A 13,908-nucleotide genomic window follows, 5' to 3' on the forward strand; every position below is an offset into this window, starting at 1 on the left:
ACCAATTCCATGGATAATACTTGTTTCGCACATTTACCGAAGGGAATTATTGCGATCATTAATTGCATTTAGATGAATGTTATCAACAAGCTATTGAATCCAGAATTGTAATTTAAACTTAATTCTATGAAACTGATGAACGATAGCAAAGTTTATGCTTGTAGAAGTTTTGCTGTAACAAAGTTGTTGGGAAGTTCAGACCGGCACATCATTGTGGCAGTCTTTTAAGCAAAGTTCCACACAGTTAAAGTTCGCTCAAATGTTCTGTAGCTCCATCAGAATATCTGCCACGGTAGGTGGAGGATGAGTCTGTTCATCTTCCCAGATGAAAGGCAGACAACTTGAGAATTGGCTGAAGGCTTTTTGATATCCTCTAGCACAATAATACTTCCCAGTAAGGCCACCAAGGGATCTTGATAATGGTAGAAGGAATTACATGTTATGGGACTTGTAGGGCTTTACCACAACTGGGTCATAAAAGATTGGGCTAGCCGCCAAAAAGAACACAGATTGCCAAGAACTGTTTTGCAACATATATTTTGTGACTTTTGCTTATTTAACTCTACTTACTGGTCTTTAATTTGTAGTATTCTGAAGGTGCAACATGGTTCTTTAAAACCTGAATGCAGCAACAGACTGTAGTTGACTTCTCTACTCTCCCCACAGCAACAAATTCAATTCAAGATAATCTGCAAAAAGAGAGTGGATGTAATTTTGATAGATTCAAGATCAGGTACTCTTTTATGTCATGGTTATAGTGCTGTTAATTAAAGAACTGAATATCAAATATGAATATCAGAAGAAGTTCCTGTCATTCATGAAGGAAGGAGCTGCTTTCCTTATTAATATCGCAATGTATAGTAGCTAAAACTTCAAAGACAACTAAGACTCAAATTAAGAAATTTAAGTTTCCTCCTGTGCTTAGTAAGAAAGGATTCAGAATGAGGATTTTATTTCATAACACTATTGCTATAAACCACAAATTCTGAAAGGCATGTTAATAGTTTTCCATAAAAATTTTTATAAAGTTCATTTGTAAATGACATGAGACTGAATGCACATATATTGTGTACACAGATACAAACACAGACACAATTTGCAATAATTGCTTTTAGAGGTTTGAAAACCATTGATTTAAAGAAAATAAAGTCCTGCTGAGGACAGAGTCAAAGTTTTAATCCTTTTTATAGGAATTTAATGATTCAGAAAGCTCTAAGTGCCCCTCATAGCCTGAGACTCTTTAGATGTTTGTTATTTTCCCCCCTGTATTTTTGTTTTTCATTAAGAAAATGGCGTTCACTTGGCTGAGTACTTGGAACTGAAGCACAGGCATTCTGAAGGCATTTTAATTACTACGTATGATGATCCTGACTAGTTGTTCTACTGCTTGATAATTTCAGACTGTCTGATATATACTTCAATTATTGATTACAAAAGAAGCATAAATTAGAATAAAACAAGCCAGTCTTACAGATTGAATTAAAGAAAAAACACACCAAGTCCCAGACATCTGAAGAACAAAGTAATTTAAAAACTTCTTGCTTACAAGAAGAACTTAATTCATTTCCTAGATCAGTTAAACTGGCTCTGCAGTTAGCTAAGCACTGGGTCAAGCACAAAGCCCCCAAATTGACTGAGGATGCTATAATGTGCTGCCTGGTCAAGGCTACAGAGTGACAAGTCAGGGGGTGGTGATAGATGAGTATGGAGCTCAATGGAACATTTATTATCAGGGAAATACTGAAGAAACTCTGGTAAAAACCGGCTCCAGTGGCACTTCATCCATCTTGACTCTCGGATGAAGTCACTTGGGATTGAACCCAAAGTTCTGTGCTGAAAAGCCAGTATATAACCACGGAATACTATATTCCCCTTTATCATGGAACCGTAATTCTGAAAACTTGTTTCTTGTTACCAACTTGCTGATGGTGAAACAAGAAGCAGCTAATTCCACTGTTATAAAGAGTCCTCTCGCCCCACTTTTTTACTTGCATCATATAAAATTTAATTAAGTTTAATGCAATTTTCTCCAAATTGAGCGCGGCTGTAAACTAATTGAGCTAGTACCGGAAAGTATGTAACAGGGAAGGAAGTTTGCTAATTAATTAGTTTGGATTTATTTGTCTGCCTTACACTTCTACCTGTGCTAAATAATCGCATAACCGCAAACAGAAGACAACTGATAAGTTGGAGTTAGGGCTTGAGAACAGTTTGTTTCCAAACCATTTGGTGGGTGTTTCAGAGGGTGTGAATTGTTGATTTGAGTACCCAAAAGCAATACCCATCCTGCATCATTGCAGTAAAAACCAAAAGTGGACTTAACTGTATGAGCTTAGTGTCCCTACAGATGTTTTAATAACAAAAATTGTTGATGTATTTATACTGAGTATATGTTGCTGTCGCGTCACCAGAATGCAGGGCAAAATCATGATACAAAGATAGGTAACAGATGTTTTGAAAATGTAGCACAGTTAAGATATTCGGCATCAAACAAATCAAAACCGGATTCAGGAGGAAATTAAGAGGAGACTGAATTCAGGTGTTGCTTGCTACCATTCAGTCCAGAACCTTTTGTCTTCTCGTCTGCAGACTAAAAACATAAAAATTAGAATATACAAAACTACAATTTTGCCTGTGGTTATGAAACTTGGTTTGTGACTTTAAGGGAGGAACATAGAGAACAGGGTGTTGAGGAGAATATTTGGATCGAAGAGTGATGAAGTGATGATAGGTTGGGGAAAACTGCATAATGAGGAGCTTCATAATCTCTACCTTTCGCCAAGTATAATTAGAGTGATCGAGTAAAATAGGATGAGATGGCTTGTAGCACGAAACCGCTGGAAAGAGCAAGATGTAGGTGGGTGAACAATATTAAAATGAATCTTAGAGAGATAAGATGGGGTGGTATGGACGGGATCGATGTGGCTCAGGGTACGGACCTACGGAGGGCTTCTGTAAACACGAATACGGCCTTCTGGGTTATAACGCCTTGTATCTCGCGGCTTCGGATGAACTAATCGTTTCCATCTTCATGATGGAAGAGTAAGCCAAGCAATAAACGAGCAGAAGTAGGATCACCATACCGCGTGCTCCTGTTTGTTTCTTGCTTGCCTTACTGTTCGGCCTTGAAGATGGAGGCGTGTTCCGAAACGTGAGGCTTTCTCCGAATTACGGGGCCTTACAACCGGAAGAAACGTAGACAGTGACCAAACAGTGCTGCGAGGACAATGCCTTGTCCCAAACTGAACTGAATTCGTTGCAAGATGTAGATTCGCCATTAAGACAAACGGCGAGCACCTTATCTTCTGCTTCCACTGTTCGTGTTGAATCATCTAGTATATACCCCCCACCCCCTCACACACTCCATCTCTTCTCTGCAAATTCTCCTTCTCCACTCTTCTATATAAAGCGTAGAGCCTTACAAAAAGAACTCACTTTTCATTTCACTCATGATATCGGATTATGCAGTCAGATCCTACCTCCAAATGAAATGTGCGCAAGTCAGGTGTTATGTAACATGAAATGAGGATGCAAATGGAGGGGAAGCATTCCCACAAGGTTCGTGTGTCTTTGTGTAATTTTCCGCGCCATGTATCCCCAGGGGATCCCATTTATTGTCACCCGGTTTATCATACGCTCCAAACTGCAGACGGAAGAGACAAACCCAGATAAAAAGGCTGGGGAAGAATTGTCGACAAGAGTGAACCGAAACTTCGGGGGGAGGAGGTTGGGAGTTGGTTATCGCCCCTAAGTAAATGGGCTTTTACGAAAGTTAGAGGGGTTAAAAGGAGACGAGAAACTTGCATAATGTAGAGCCCCATAACTTTTACTTCTGGCCAAATTTAATTAGAATGATATAGTCAAGGAGGATGAGATGCTCAGGGCATGTAGCACGCGTGGTGTGGAGAGGATTGGATGGGAAAAGCTAAAAGTACGAAGACCTAGATATAGTTGGGAGAATAATATTAAACTGTATCTTAAGAAAACAGCCTGGCGGTGGGGACTGAAATTACCTGGCTGAGGATATGGACCAGTGGCAGGCTCTTGTCGACATGGCAACGAACTTTCGGTTTCCATAAAATGCTGGGATTTCTTGAGTAGCTGAGCGACTGACAGCTTCACAAGAAGGTCTAGCTCTATGGAGTTAGTTACGGAAGTTAATAGTAAATATATGCAATGCCGATACAGATAGTATAACTGCATATCATCAATCATTCGCTCAAGGCAGACTTCATGAACCTTGTTCTTCATATCATCAGTGATTCGCTTGTCAGGCTTCATCAGCCTTGTCCCTCTTTTTGGCTGTATAACTTCATGAGTTTGACGTCTTCAGTTTCCGCAGCAGTCGCTCCCCGAGTCTCTGTCTTCCAAACTTCTGCTCTTCGTAATGAATTTAACAGGCCACGTACTCTGTTCTGAGGTGTGACAACGTGTAGTGCGACAGTTTATGGACGTTTCGTATAAACGTACTACCTTCATGTTCAGGATCGAAGTTCCCTTTGGATGTTGGCTGCTTCTTTTTGGTTACCTGCGTGGTTTACTTTCGGCCCTGAAGGTGAAGGCTTTACGTTCCTCCGCAACGTCGGTAAATTTATGATACTACTATTCAAATCCAGCGACTTATTGCATGTCGAGGTGCCTCTGCTCTGTGTTGACCGCTTCATCGCCCGGTGGGTCTCAAATCCTCTCCCCGAAAATGTATTGAATGTTACGTACCCAAGGTAGAGTACAATATGCAGGAGGCGGTACAACATTTCCATGAAGGAATTAACTGAAGATGCTTACAGCTCAACTAGGAGCTGGGATATCTCAGTCGATGTAGTGACTAGGCTACGCTCTTGTCGAATGAGGAATCAACGTTGGAATCCCGGAAGCGGAAAGAGATCTTCTAATTCTCCCCAACGCCCAGATCCACTGGCTATCGGGGGGTCTTTCTTCAGGGGTTAAGCGGCCGGAACATGATGCTGATCACTCACCTCTCCCTAGTGTCGACGTCAGAAAAACACGGAACTGTACCTCAGTGTTTCATATTGTCACATCAATGTGACCACAGACGGGATTTGGATTGATAACTGGATTTATTGAACACTTACAGACCCTAACTAGAGCGCTACCGCTAATTCACACGCTCTGCAGTTCATTAGAACACTCACTAAGACTTCTCAGTCTGCTGTATCTTCATCGGTTGTCGCCTGCTAACGGCTTCCAACACAGTAGCTTCCTCAACTTCCGTGTTCACGTTCTTACTGGCCGGCGACTATCTCACAACTAACTATACTCTAAGATTTGTCCTGCTTATAACACATCGGCACGGACCGAACAGAAAACAACTCTTCTAACAGTTATTCTATTGTCGCGTCACGTAACTGTCGAACGGACCGCGTAGATAACACCGCTTCCCAGTTACTCCATTGGTGCTTGTTACTATTCTATAGCGGCTATTATCTAGCAACGGCTGTTGTATGACTGCTTATTTCGCAGTCGTTGCCTAGCAGCGGGTCTACATTTCACAGTATACATTCACGGCATCGTGCTTAATTGAACACAGGGACAAATACAGTTCATATAACTTCACAAATTGTCTAACCCATGGAGTAGAATGGTTGCATATGAATTATATACGTGGGAGAAACCTAAAACAAGCAAAGAAGCGTCTGCAGTATTCGGGGTGCATTTAGGTGGGTTCTCTCCTACATCCGCGCAGTTTGACCAGTCGGGTTCGTGTGCCGCATCGGCAGAATCGCTGTAATTTACCGCGTGAGCTGCACTGTTTCTGGATCTAATAAGTTCTCTTATTGATTGCCAGCTTCAAAGCTTCGTGCGCCTTCAGCATTCCCCGGAGTCTTAGTAAACTAATTGTCCAGGCAACTAAACTCAATTAACTTTATTGTTCACCCTGCCAAACAGGATTTTTAAAATCCTTCTTTGAAACACTTGTCCCCGAACCGCGAGTGGCTGTCGTCTGAAATAAACATGACCACCATTTTGGTGGCCATGTTATGTGGGTCCCTTGTCACAGCACGGCGCCTCCTAGGACTGCCGATGGCCTCCAGTAGCGCGAGTAGCGGCGAATGTTGAATAATAACGGGAAGACGTCCAAAAATGGGAAATCCTCGCCTTAGTTTATTTTCCAAAGGTCACTTAACGACGTCTTCAGTATCGAGACTATGTTCATCTGGCTGGTAAGATGACAGAGGGACTGAGGAAAGCCAGGAAAACCCCCCAGCCAGGATAGTCGGTGTCCCAACCGAGAACCGAACGGAGCACCTCTCGAATACAAGTCTAGAGCAGTTAGGGTGGTCTGTCGTGTGCAGAAGGTTGGTATGAGGCTAACAGGCTAAATTTAGTTCTTTTTGGATTTTGTTTCATACCGCCCATCATGCAGGAACCGGGATAGCGCAGTCGGTATAGCGACTGGCTACGGGCTAGACAATCGAGGGGTCGGAGTTCCGAGTCCCGATAGGGTCAAGAATTGTCTCTTCTCCACTGTTGTCCAGACTGGCTTTGGGGCCCACCCAACCTCCCATCCAATTGGTAAAGTAAAAGAAAGTAAAGTAAAGCTATCCCTGTAACAGGCCGTGAAGGCCCATAGGGCTCAAAGATGGCGGTAAGGTTGTCAGCCTTACGCGCCGGCCGCGCTTTACTCCCCAGGAAAATTATTTAATTAATTCCTGGTACTCGTTTCTGTTAGTGGCTGAGTAAACCCCAGGGCCTAGTGCGGCTGGAAGGATTAGGTCAACTGAAAAAAATCCAATGATCTCATCGGAATTTGAACCCGCGCCCTTCCGGCTTGTAGCATAGCCCCTCAACCACTACGCTACCGCGTGCCCCCTATTCAATTGGTACCGGGGGTAAAGTGGCCTAGGCGTGCATATATGCAAAAGAGTTTTATAAGCGTGTGTGATTTATCATTTCCATTGCGCTATTTCAGGTTACCATAGCAACGAATTGTCGAGTGATAACACATTTCATGAGCACAAACTACTTAGTAGCTCACGAGCGAGCGAGCAGTGTTTTGTTTCAGTGGAACATGTCTGTTAGTTCTATGGAAGCTTGAAGCTTACGTAACAAATGATGAGATTTCTTGTGGGATTTTCCACGGATGTTACAGTAGTTTTAGTATAAGTAACTGACGTAGATTTCATGATAATGGTACAGCTCTGCGGGGAATTCCAGGCGGCAACAAATATCCATAATTCCAAAAAGTATGAATGTAGGAGACATTTCTAAGGCCGTAAAGAGCTTTAGGAGCTTAACAACATGGCGGCAGAGCAAATTTGTGCCTTGTCTCTGCCTTTCTTTTCTTTCTGTCAGGCTTTTGTTTCCGCTAGTCCTTCATTTCTGATTGCCTTTTGTTTCGCCCTACTGACTTCTCTCGTCCCATGTTTCCGGTGCTCTTTATTTGCGCCTGTCTCTTGTTCAAGTTTGGCATTTATTTCTGTTCGTGTTTTCTTTGTCTTCCTTTGTAAAGGCGAGAGGACTACGACTTGGTTCATTCTTCGGATGAAGTAAGCAAACGGCCATTGTAAAACGTCTGTTTTTGTGGCGGTGCGTCGAAATGTGATCCCATGCTACACCGCCACAAGCTACCAAACCAAGGCTGAAACATTTTCCATGCGAATTCTGTGTCTCTACGAATTCCATGCGCCAAGTAAAGTAACAATGCTGCATATATACGTATAATTCCCATTGTTACAAGCAGTACCAACTCTCCATTTAAATAGTATTGTACGGCGTACACCCCTTGCTAAATAATGAGTTTGTAAACAACTCCAGATTCCAGCAACATATTCCTTACGCGAACCAATGGACTGTGTTGGAAGCAGTGCTCTATACGCGGTTCGTGCGGCAGTTGCGTGACGCAATAGAATAACTGTTAGAATCGGTGTTTTCTATGCGGTTCGTATCGAGGTGTTATAAACAATCTGTGGCAGTTATAAACGGTCGTAAGATAATTTTGAGAAAAATCCGAAAAGAAAGCCGTGTCGAGGCGGGGTCGAATAACTCCACCGTGACCCTGCGAGTCGTAGGAGGCGACGAAAAGGGAAGTCTCAAATCTGAAACAGTAAATTATGGTCGCGAGTCCCAAGGGACTCGGACGCGAGGAAGGCTGTGCTGGCAAGGGCCAGTAGCATTTACAAAAGACAGACCCGTCCTCTCGTCAGAGAGGCGCCCCACAAAATCAAGATCGCAACTGTCAAACAGTAATAAATACCTGGCCATTATTCCCAGATGGGGCTCGACACCAAGACTTACTGACTGACTGATTGACCGTCAGTCGCAATGTGACTTTGACTTTGACTTGAGTTCAGTTCAGTTCAGTTCTCGGTAGCAAACAGCCGCGAGAAGTTCGTAGGAGGCCTGTGAAGTCTTAACGTGTGAATTGAAGACTTTGCGTGTGATAATTACAGTAACCGTGAAATTGTTACAATTATTTGTAGTTACACCTCGGTCTAGAAAACCGAAATTAACGGCCGCAGGGTTCCGTTGCGCTGACCACGTGACACCCTCTATCCGTAAAAGTTGGCACTAACCTCGCCGACAAGCGGTGGTCGCTCGGTCGGTATAGCTCGCTTGCGGACTACAGGCCACGGAGTTCTTTTATTAGTGAAGATCCAATAAACCGATTCATCCATCCAGACCCGCGTCGTAGTCACTCAAACAGATGACAATATATTTGACAGAACAAACACATAAACGAAACTCCCATATATACTACTGTGTCAGGGGCACGCGGTAGCGTAGTTGGTTGAGGCACTATGCTACAAGCCGGAAGGTCGCGGGTTCAAGTCCCGAAGAGGTCATTGGATTTTTTTCAATTGACCTAATCCTTCCAGCCGCACTATGGCCCTGGGGTCGGCTCCGCCTCTAACAGAAATGAGTACCAGGAATTAATTAAATAATTTTCCTGGGGAGTAAAGCGCGGCCGGCGCGTAAGGCTGACAACCTTACCGCCATCTTTGAGCCGATTGTCTAGAAAATGTGGGACCCTCAACGTCTCACAACCCTATGGGCGTTCACGGCCTGTTACAGGGATAGCTTTACTTTGCTTTACCGTACTATGTCAACATTTGTTTGTATTCGTATTTGGTGGTAATCGCTGCATGTTTCGACCGTTTTCCTGGGTCATCTTCAGTCGTACATGAATTCTATTTAGCTTCTGAATTGCGTCGTTAACCAATATGAATTCATGTTGTGTCTGTATGCTTATTCTGTACTGACAATTATATCTTAATTTTAAAATGTGGTTCAAATATAGTTAAAACTAGTCATTTGATATTAAATGGATAAAAGTTAAAATTAAAATTACAGTTAAAATTATGGTTTAAAATGGCTGTTAAGTTATTTATAGCCTTATGCCTGCTACATATCATAGGTGTACTGTTTGTTGTTCCACTGTGGTAGTGGTATTGTGATGTGGGGTGACTACTTGCTGGAATCTTTCCTCAGAATATAGATCATGTTGGTTTTTTGACCTTCCTGGAAAATGAATATATTCTGATTCATATATATTTATGATCGATGTTAATTTGAGTGTGTGTATTGGTAACAATGAAACTATTGTAAGCCCTCGTTATAACTGACTCCGATGTAAGGGATTTCGGATATAACGGACAAAATCTTGCTGTGTGCAATTGAGAATTTTTAGAGAAATTCAGTCGCCAAGAAGGTTTTGTGTTTAGAGAAACATTTCAAATAAAAACAAACCGCAATGTATAAACCTTTACTTAATATCATTGTGTGTTTCTGTGTACGAGTGTATTGCATGTATTGCCCATGTCTCTTATGGTGTACGCCCATGAATGCCCCTTCACTCGGATATAGCGGACATCGACGACAACGCCCCCTCCCACCAAATTAGTCAGTTACAATATGTTCTTTTGTCGCAGCCGTTCCCGTGTGTGTTGTTTCCGCCCATCCAGTCCAAAGAGATGCAGTCTGCCATTTATTTCACGTACGGAGTTTTCCAACAGATTGTGCTTCTCTCGTACACTCCCCACCCTCTTCCGTTCAGAGTTCCCTCAGACTGGTAAGCCCTAATCTGGGTCTTAGCTTGTGAAAAGCAGCCACTGACAAAATTCCGTTTCAACCTGGAGAGCTCCTATGGATCCCACTGTTGTGCGATTTTCCGCTCCAGTTCATAACAGTGCCGCCATATTTGTGAGCGCTGTCTGAAAGATTTAGAAAAAAAAGAATAGTGAAGGTATAGACTGATTACATATCAACGTGACTAAATGTTACTGTGAGGCCAGGAAACCCCCGTTAAGCGTGGTGAGTGAGAGACCTGTAATTTACATATAATCAATCATCTGATAAAATCAAGGGCCACTTTAATAATTCTGAAGTCCCATGGTTACTGTGAAACCAAATCCTGAGCTTAATGAGGCTGGCGGTGGGAAAGTTAACCGGGCCTTGGACTCATTCCAAACCTCTGCAGCTTCCTACATACCTCGGAATTAGTAAGATCTCTCATTTCGAATCAATGCCATAATCATGATCACTTAAATATTATGAAATGGCTGTAAAGTAGGTGGTTGCATTTAGTTAACTGCATAGAACAGACTCATTTTCAGTAATAGTTGCTCAGCTAATCAAGAAATGCTCAGTATTGTATTAAACCTGAAGATTCATTACTTTGCTCACAAGGAACCGCTACTGGCCTCTAGCCTAAGGTACATGAATCTGATCCATACCCTCATTTTATTTCCTGAAAATCTATTTTATACATCCTCACATCTACACCTAGGTATTCCAAGTGGTTTATTCTAGGTTTTCTGCCCAAATTTTGGATGTATTTTTCTTTCCTCCCATTCATGCTACATACTGTGCCATCTCATCCTCCTTGATTTGATCATCCTGATAATATTAAGTGAGGAGTACAAATTGTGAAGCTCCTCATTATGCAGTTATTTTAGGCTCCTGTTTTTTCTTCCTTTTAAAGTCCTAATATTCAACCCAGCACACTGTTCCCTAACTCCCTCAGAGTTTGTTCCACCTTAAATGTGAGAGATCATATTTCATGACCACGTATGACATCTCTGACCCTTGAAAAGAAACAGTCAGTTGAATCTAGCCTACCACAGCGAGAGCACATTAATTTATACCAGATCATTGTCAGTTTTCCTGCCACTTCAAGAATTGTAAATATTGTTTGAAGCTTATTGTTTTCTGGATGTGATGCCATGTAGTCTTATGGGGTTACTGTGGTAATGGTGTTCCAGACTACACAGTATTGTATCCCAGAAGATGTAATGCTCGTGAAGGATTGAATAAGAGATGGGCCAAACCAGGCCTAACAGCGTGACTTCTTTTCAGCCTGTTGTGTGTCCCCATCTAGTTAGGCCCCTAATAATACCACACTTAAGATAAAAAATAGTAAAAAAATGGTAAACCATCCCTGTAACAGGCCATAGAGGCCCATAGGGTTGTGAGATGTGGAGGCTGCCACATATTTTAGGCAATCAGCTCACAGATGCCTCTGATGTTGTCAGCCTTATGCACTGGCCGCCCTTTACCCCCAGGAAAATTCCTGGTACTCATTTCTGTTAGAGGCTGAGTGTAACCCAAGGCCATAATGCGGCTGGAAGGATTAGGTCAATTGAAAAATCCAGTGACCCCATCAGGAATCGGATCTGCAACCATCCAGCTTGTTACCAGAAATAAAAAACAGTATTTTACTTAACAGGATGTCGAAGCAGTCACTTTGTTCCATACAATGGAAACCTCGATGACAAAATCTAAATGTAACTGAGGCCTCACAGCTACATGTGTAATGTGAGGTTTACACTGAGTTCTGGCACCTTTCACAAGTGTGGTTATTGACTAGTCCCTATTTTAAAAGATACCCTTTCAGTGTACTCCAAGTTGTCCAAACTGGTTCCTGTTTAATTCTTACAGTTCTGTAGTCATTATTTTGGAGGTACCTTGAAGAAAATCCCTTCCTGAGTCCTGTTATGGACTCCAAACGTTGCTATGGCAGTAATAATCAGATCTCAAGAAGCTTCTTTGTTTCACAGGTGCGGTAGAAGCCACACCGCCATCAGCGTCATCCCGCTCCAAGAACAAATCAAGTGGAACCAACTGTGACAATAACCCAGCAGCAACAATGCGACTCAGACTTGAAAATGAACGACTGCAGAACGAAGTAGAGCAGTTGAGGAAGCTGGTGGGGGGTGGTATCAGCGATTTGGAAGGAGCCAGTGCGGTAGTAGATTTTGATGATCCGCTGAGGATACAGGCTCTTGAGATAGAGTTGCAGCATGCGAAGGAAGCATTAGCAGGTGAGGAAATCTTATCTTTCAGTTTAACCCATTGATATTCTATTTACAATACACAAAATTTGTATATGAAATTAATTCAGGGATTTAAAAGTAAGTATCTAGAAATTACCACAAATGTTTACTACGTCTATTGTGGTATAAATGATGATCTTAATTTTCATCCAGTTCTGTTTCATAGCCATTAAAGTAGTCAACATAACCCACTAGGTGGACATGTCAGAATCATCATAGTTTGTCAGTGAGTATGATAAGAATTAGTTCTGCTAATCTTGTATTCACATCATGACTATTAATTGGCAATAATCTAAATATGTTATGTAGCAATGTAAGTAGAATTGTTATAAGAAATGGCGAAGATAATGACAGTTTCCATTAGTGTGCAATAATTTTGTATTATTGTGATGAAGCTTTGGGAGAACTGCCCTCTTTTGGTTAAGGTTGGTGGGGCAGAACATGTTAGCAAATTTCTACGTCTGACTCGCTGAATGGTATATTTGAGTGCAATGTTTTGCTTTCCAGTCTAGAATCTGATTGTGGTGCAGTAGTGTGAGGCAGAAGAGAAGGTCGGCAGGAAGTGTTTTGAAGGTTACTCTCTCCTCGGATGTGACACAGTCAGTCTAGTAGATTGTTACTGCCAGATGCCCCCATCTTCATGGTAGAAGAGTAAGCTAAGCATGGAAAAGAGTGGCCCTGCAGCTGCGGGACAAGTACTGGGACTGTAGCTGCACTAGCAGGGGATGATGATTCTGAGAAGTGACAGATATAATGAGGGTGTACATGTAGGGGGAGGGGAACTGTAAGAGGAAGGAAGGAAGGAAGGAAGGAAGGAAGGAAGTTGGGATAGAGAGGATGGACAGGAGTGGAAATAAAATGGATAAAAATTAAGTAGAATAAATTGATTGGGTGAAATGAGTATCAGAAACAAAAGGAAGGAAAATGGAGGTGGCGGATGTCCATTGGAAAGAAGTATGAAAATGTAGGCAGAAGGAAGCTGTGAATTGAAACAAAAATAAAATAAACAATATAAATATAAAAACAGAAATTAGTACCAAAAATACACAAGTAGTGCTTTATTTTTATTTTATTTTCTTACTCAGTTTAACATTTAAATTTATCTTACTTTTTTCTTTGGCCTGCTTTCCTTTTTTGAAAACATAAAAGGGGGCTTAGGAGATCACCTCAGTATATGTGTCTTTGTACCCCGCCACATTGTTGCTAGGTAACAACTCGGTAAACATGTTCCTATGGCAGCAAATACACAACAGTAGAAAAACTGTTGGATGCAGTTTTTTTGGGCAATCCATGTCATATCAAATACTAAATATGTAATGAAAGGAAAAGAAACAGTTCTTCCCAGAACTTTCTGTATCCATTTTCTTTGTACACCTGTTCATCCTCTTTTACCCCACCTCTTTCCCTCCCTCCCCTATCCACCCTCAATTTATCTGTTAATTCTTACTGCCGCAGATTATATTGGTCTCCCATCCTGGTCCCTCTTGCATATAGCATAACCACTTTTTTTCCACACTTGCCATACTCTTCTACCCTGAAGATGGAGATAGCATGTTTCTCCAAAACATCAGTAACAATCTACCAGGCAACATTTTAGGAGGCAGTAATCTTCGTA

The 13,908-nt window shown here is 42.0% G+C and overlaps 1 protein-coding gene across 2 annotated transcripts in view; it reads left to right on the forward strand.

The window, feature by feature from the left end:
• The window catches only part of LOC111875021 (platelet binding protein GspB), a 187,115-nt gene that overhangs the window by 83,634 nt on the left and 89,573 nt on the right, over positions 1-13,908 (forward strand). For both annotated transcript variants that reach the window (XM_033755689.1, XM_033755691.1), the window contains exon 5: positions 12,018-12,281. In XM_033755689.1, coding sequence (XP_033611580.1) covers positions 12,018-12,281 — 264 coding nt within the window. The remainder of the gene's footprint in view (positions 1-12,017; positions 12,282-13,908) is intronic.

Source organism: Cryptotermes secundus, unplaced genomic scaffold, assembly GCF_002891405.2.
Source record: "Cryptotermes secundus unplaced genomic scaffold, Csec_1.0 scaffold1228, whole genome shotgun sequence".
Lineage (NCBI taxonomy): Eukaryota > Metazoa > Arthropoda > Insecta > Blattodea > Kalotermitidae > Cryptotermes > Cryptotermes secundus.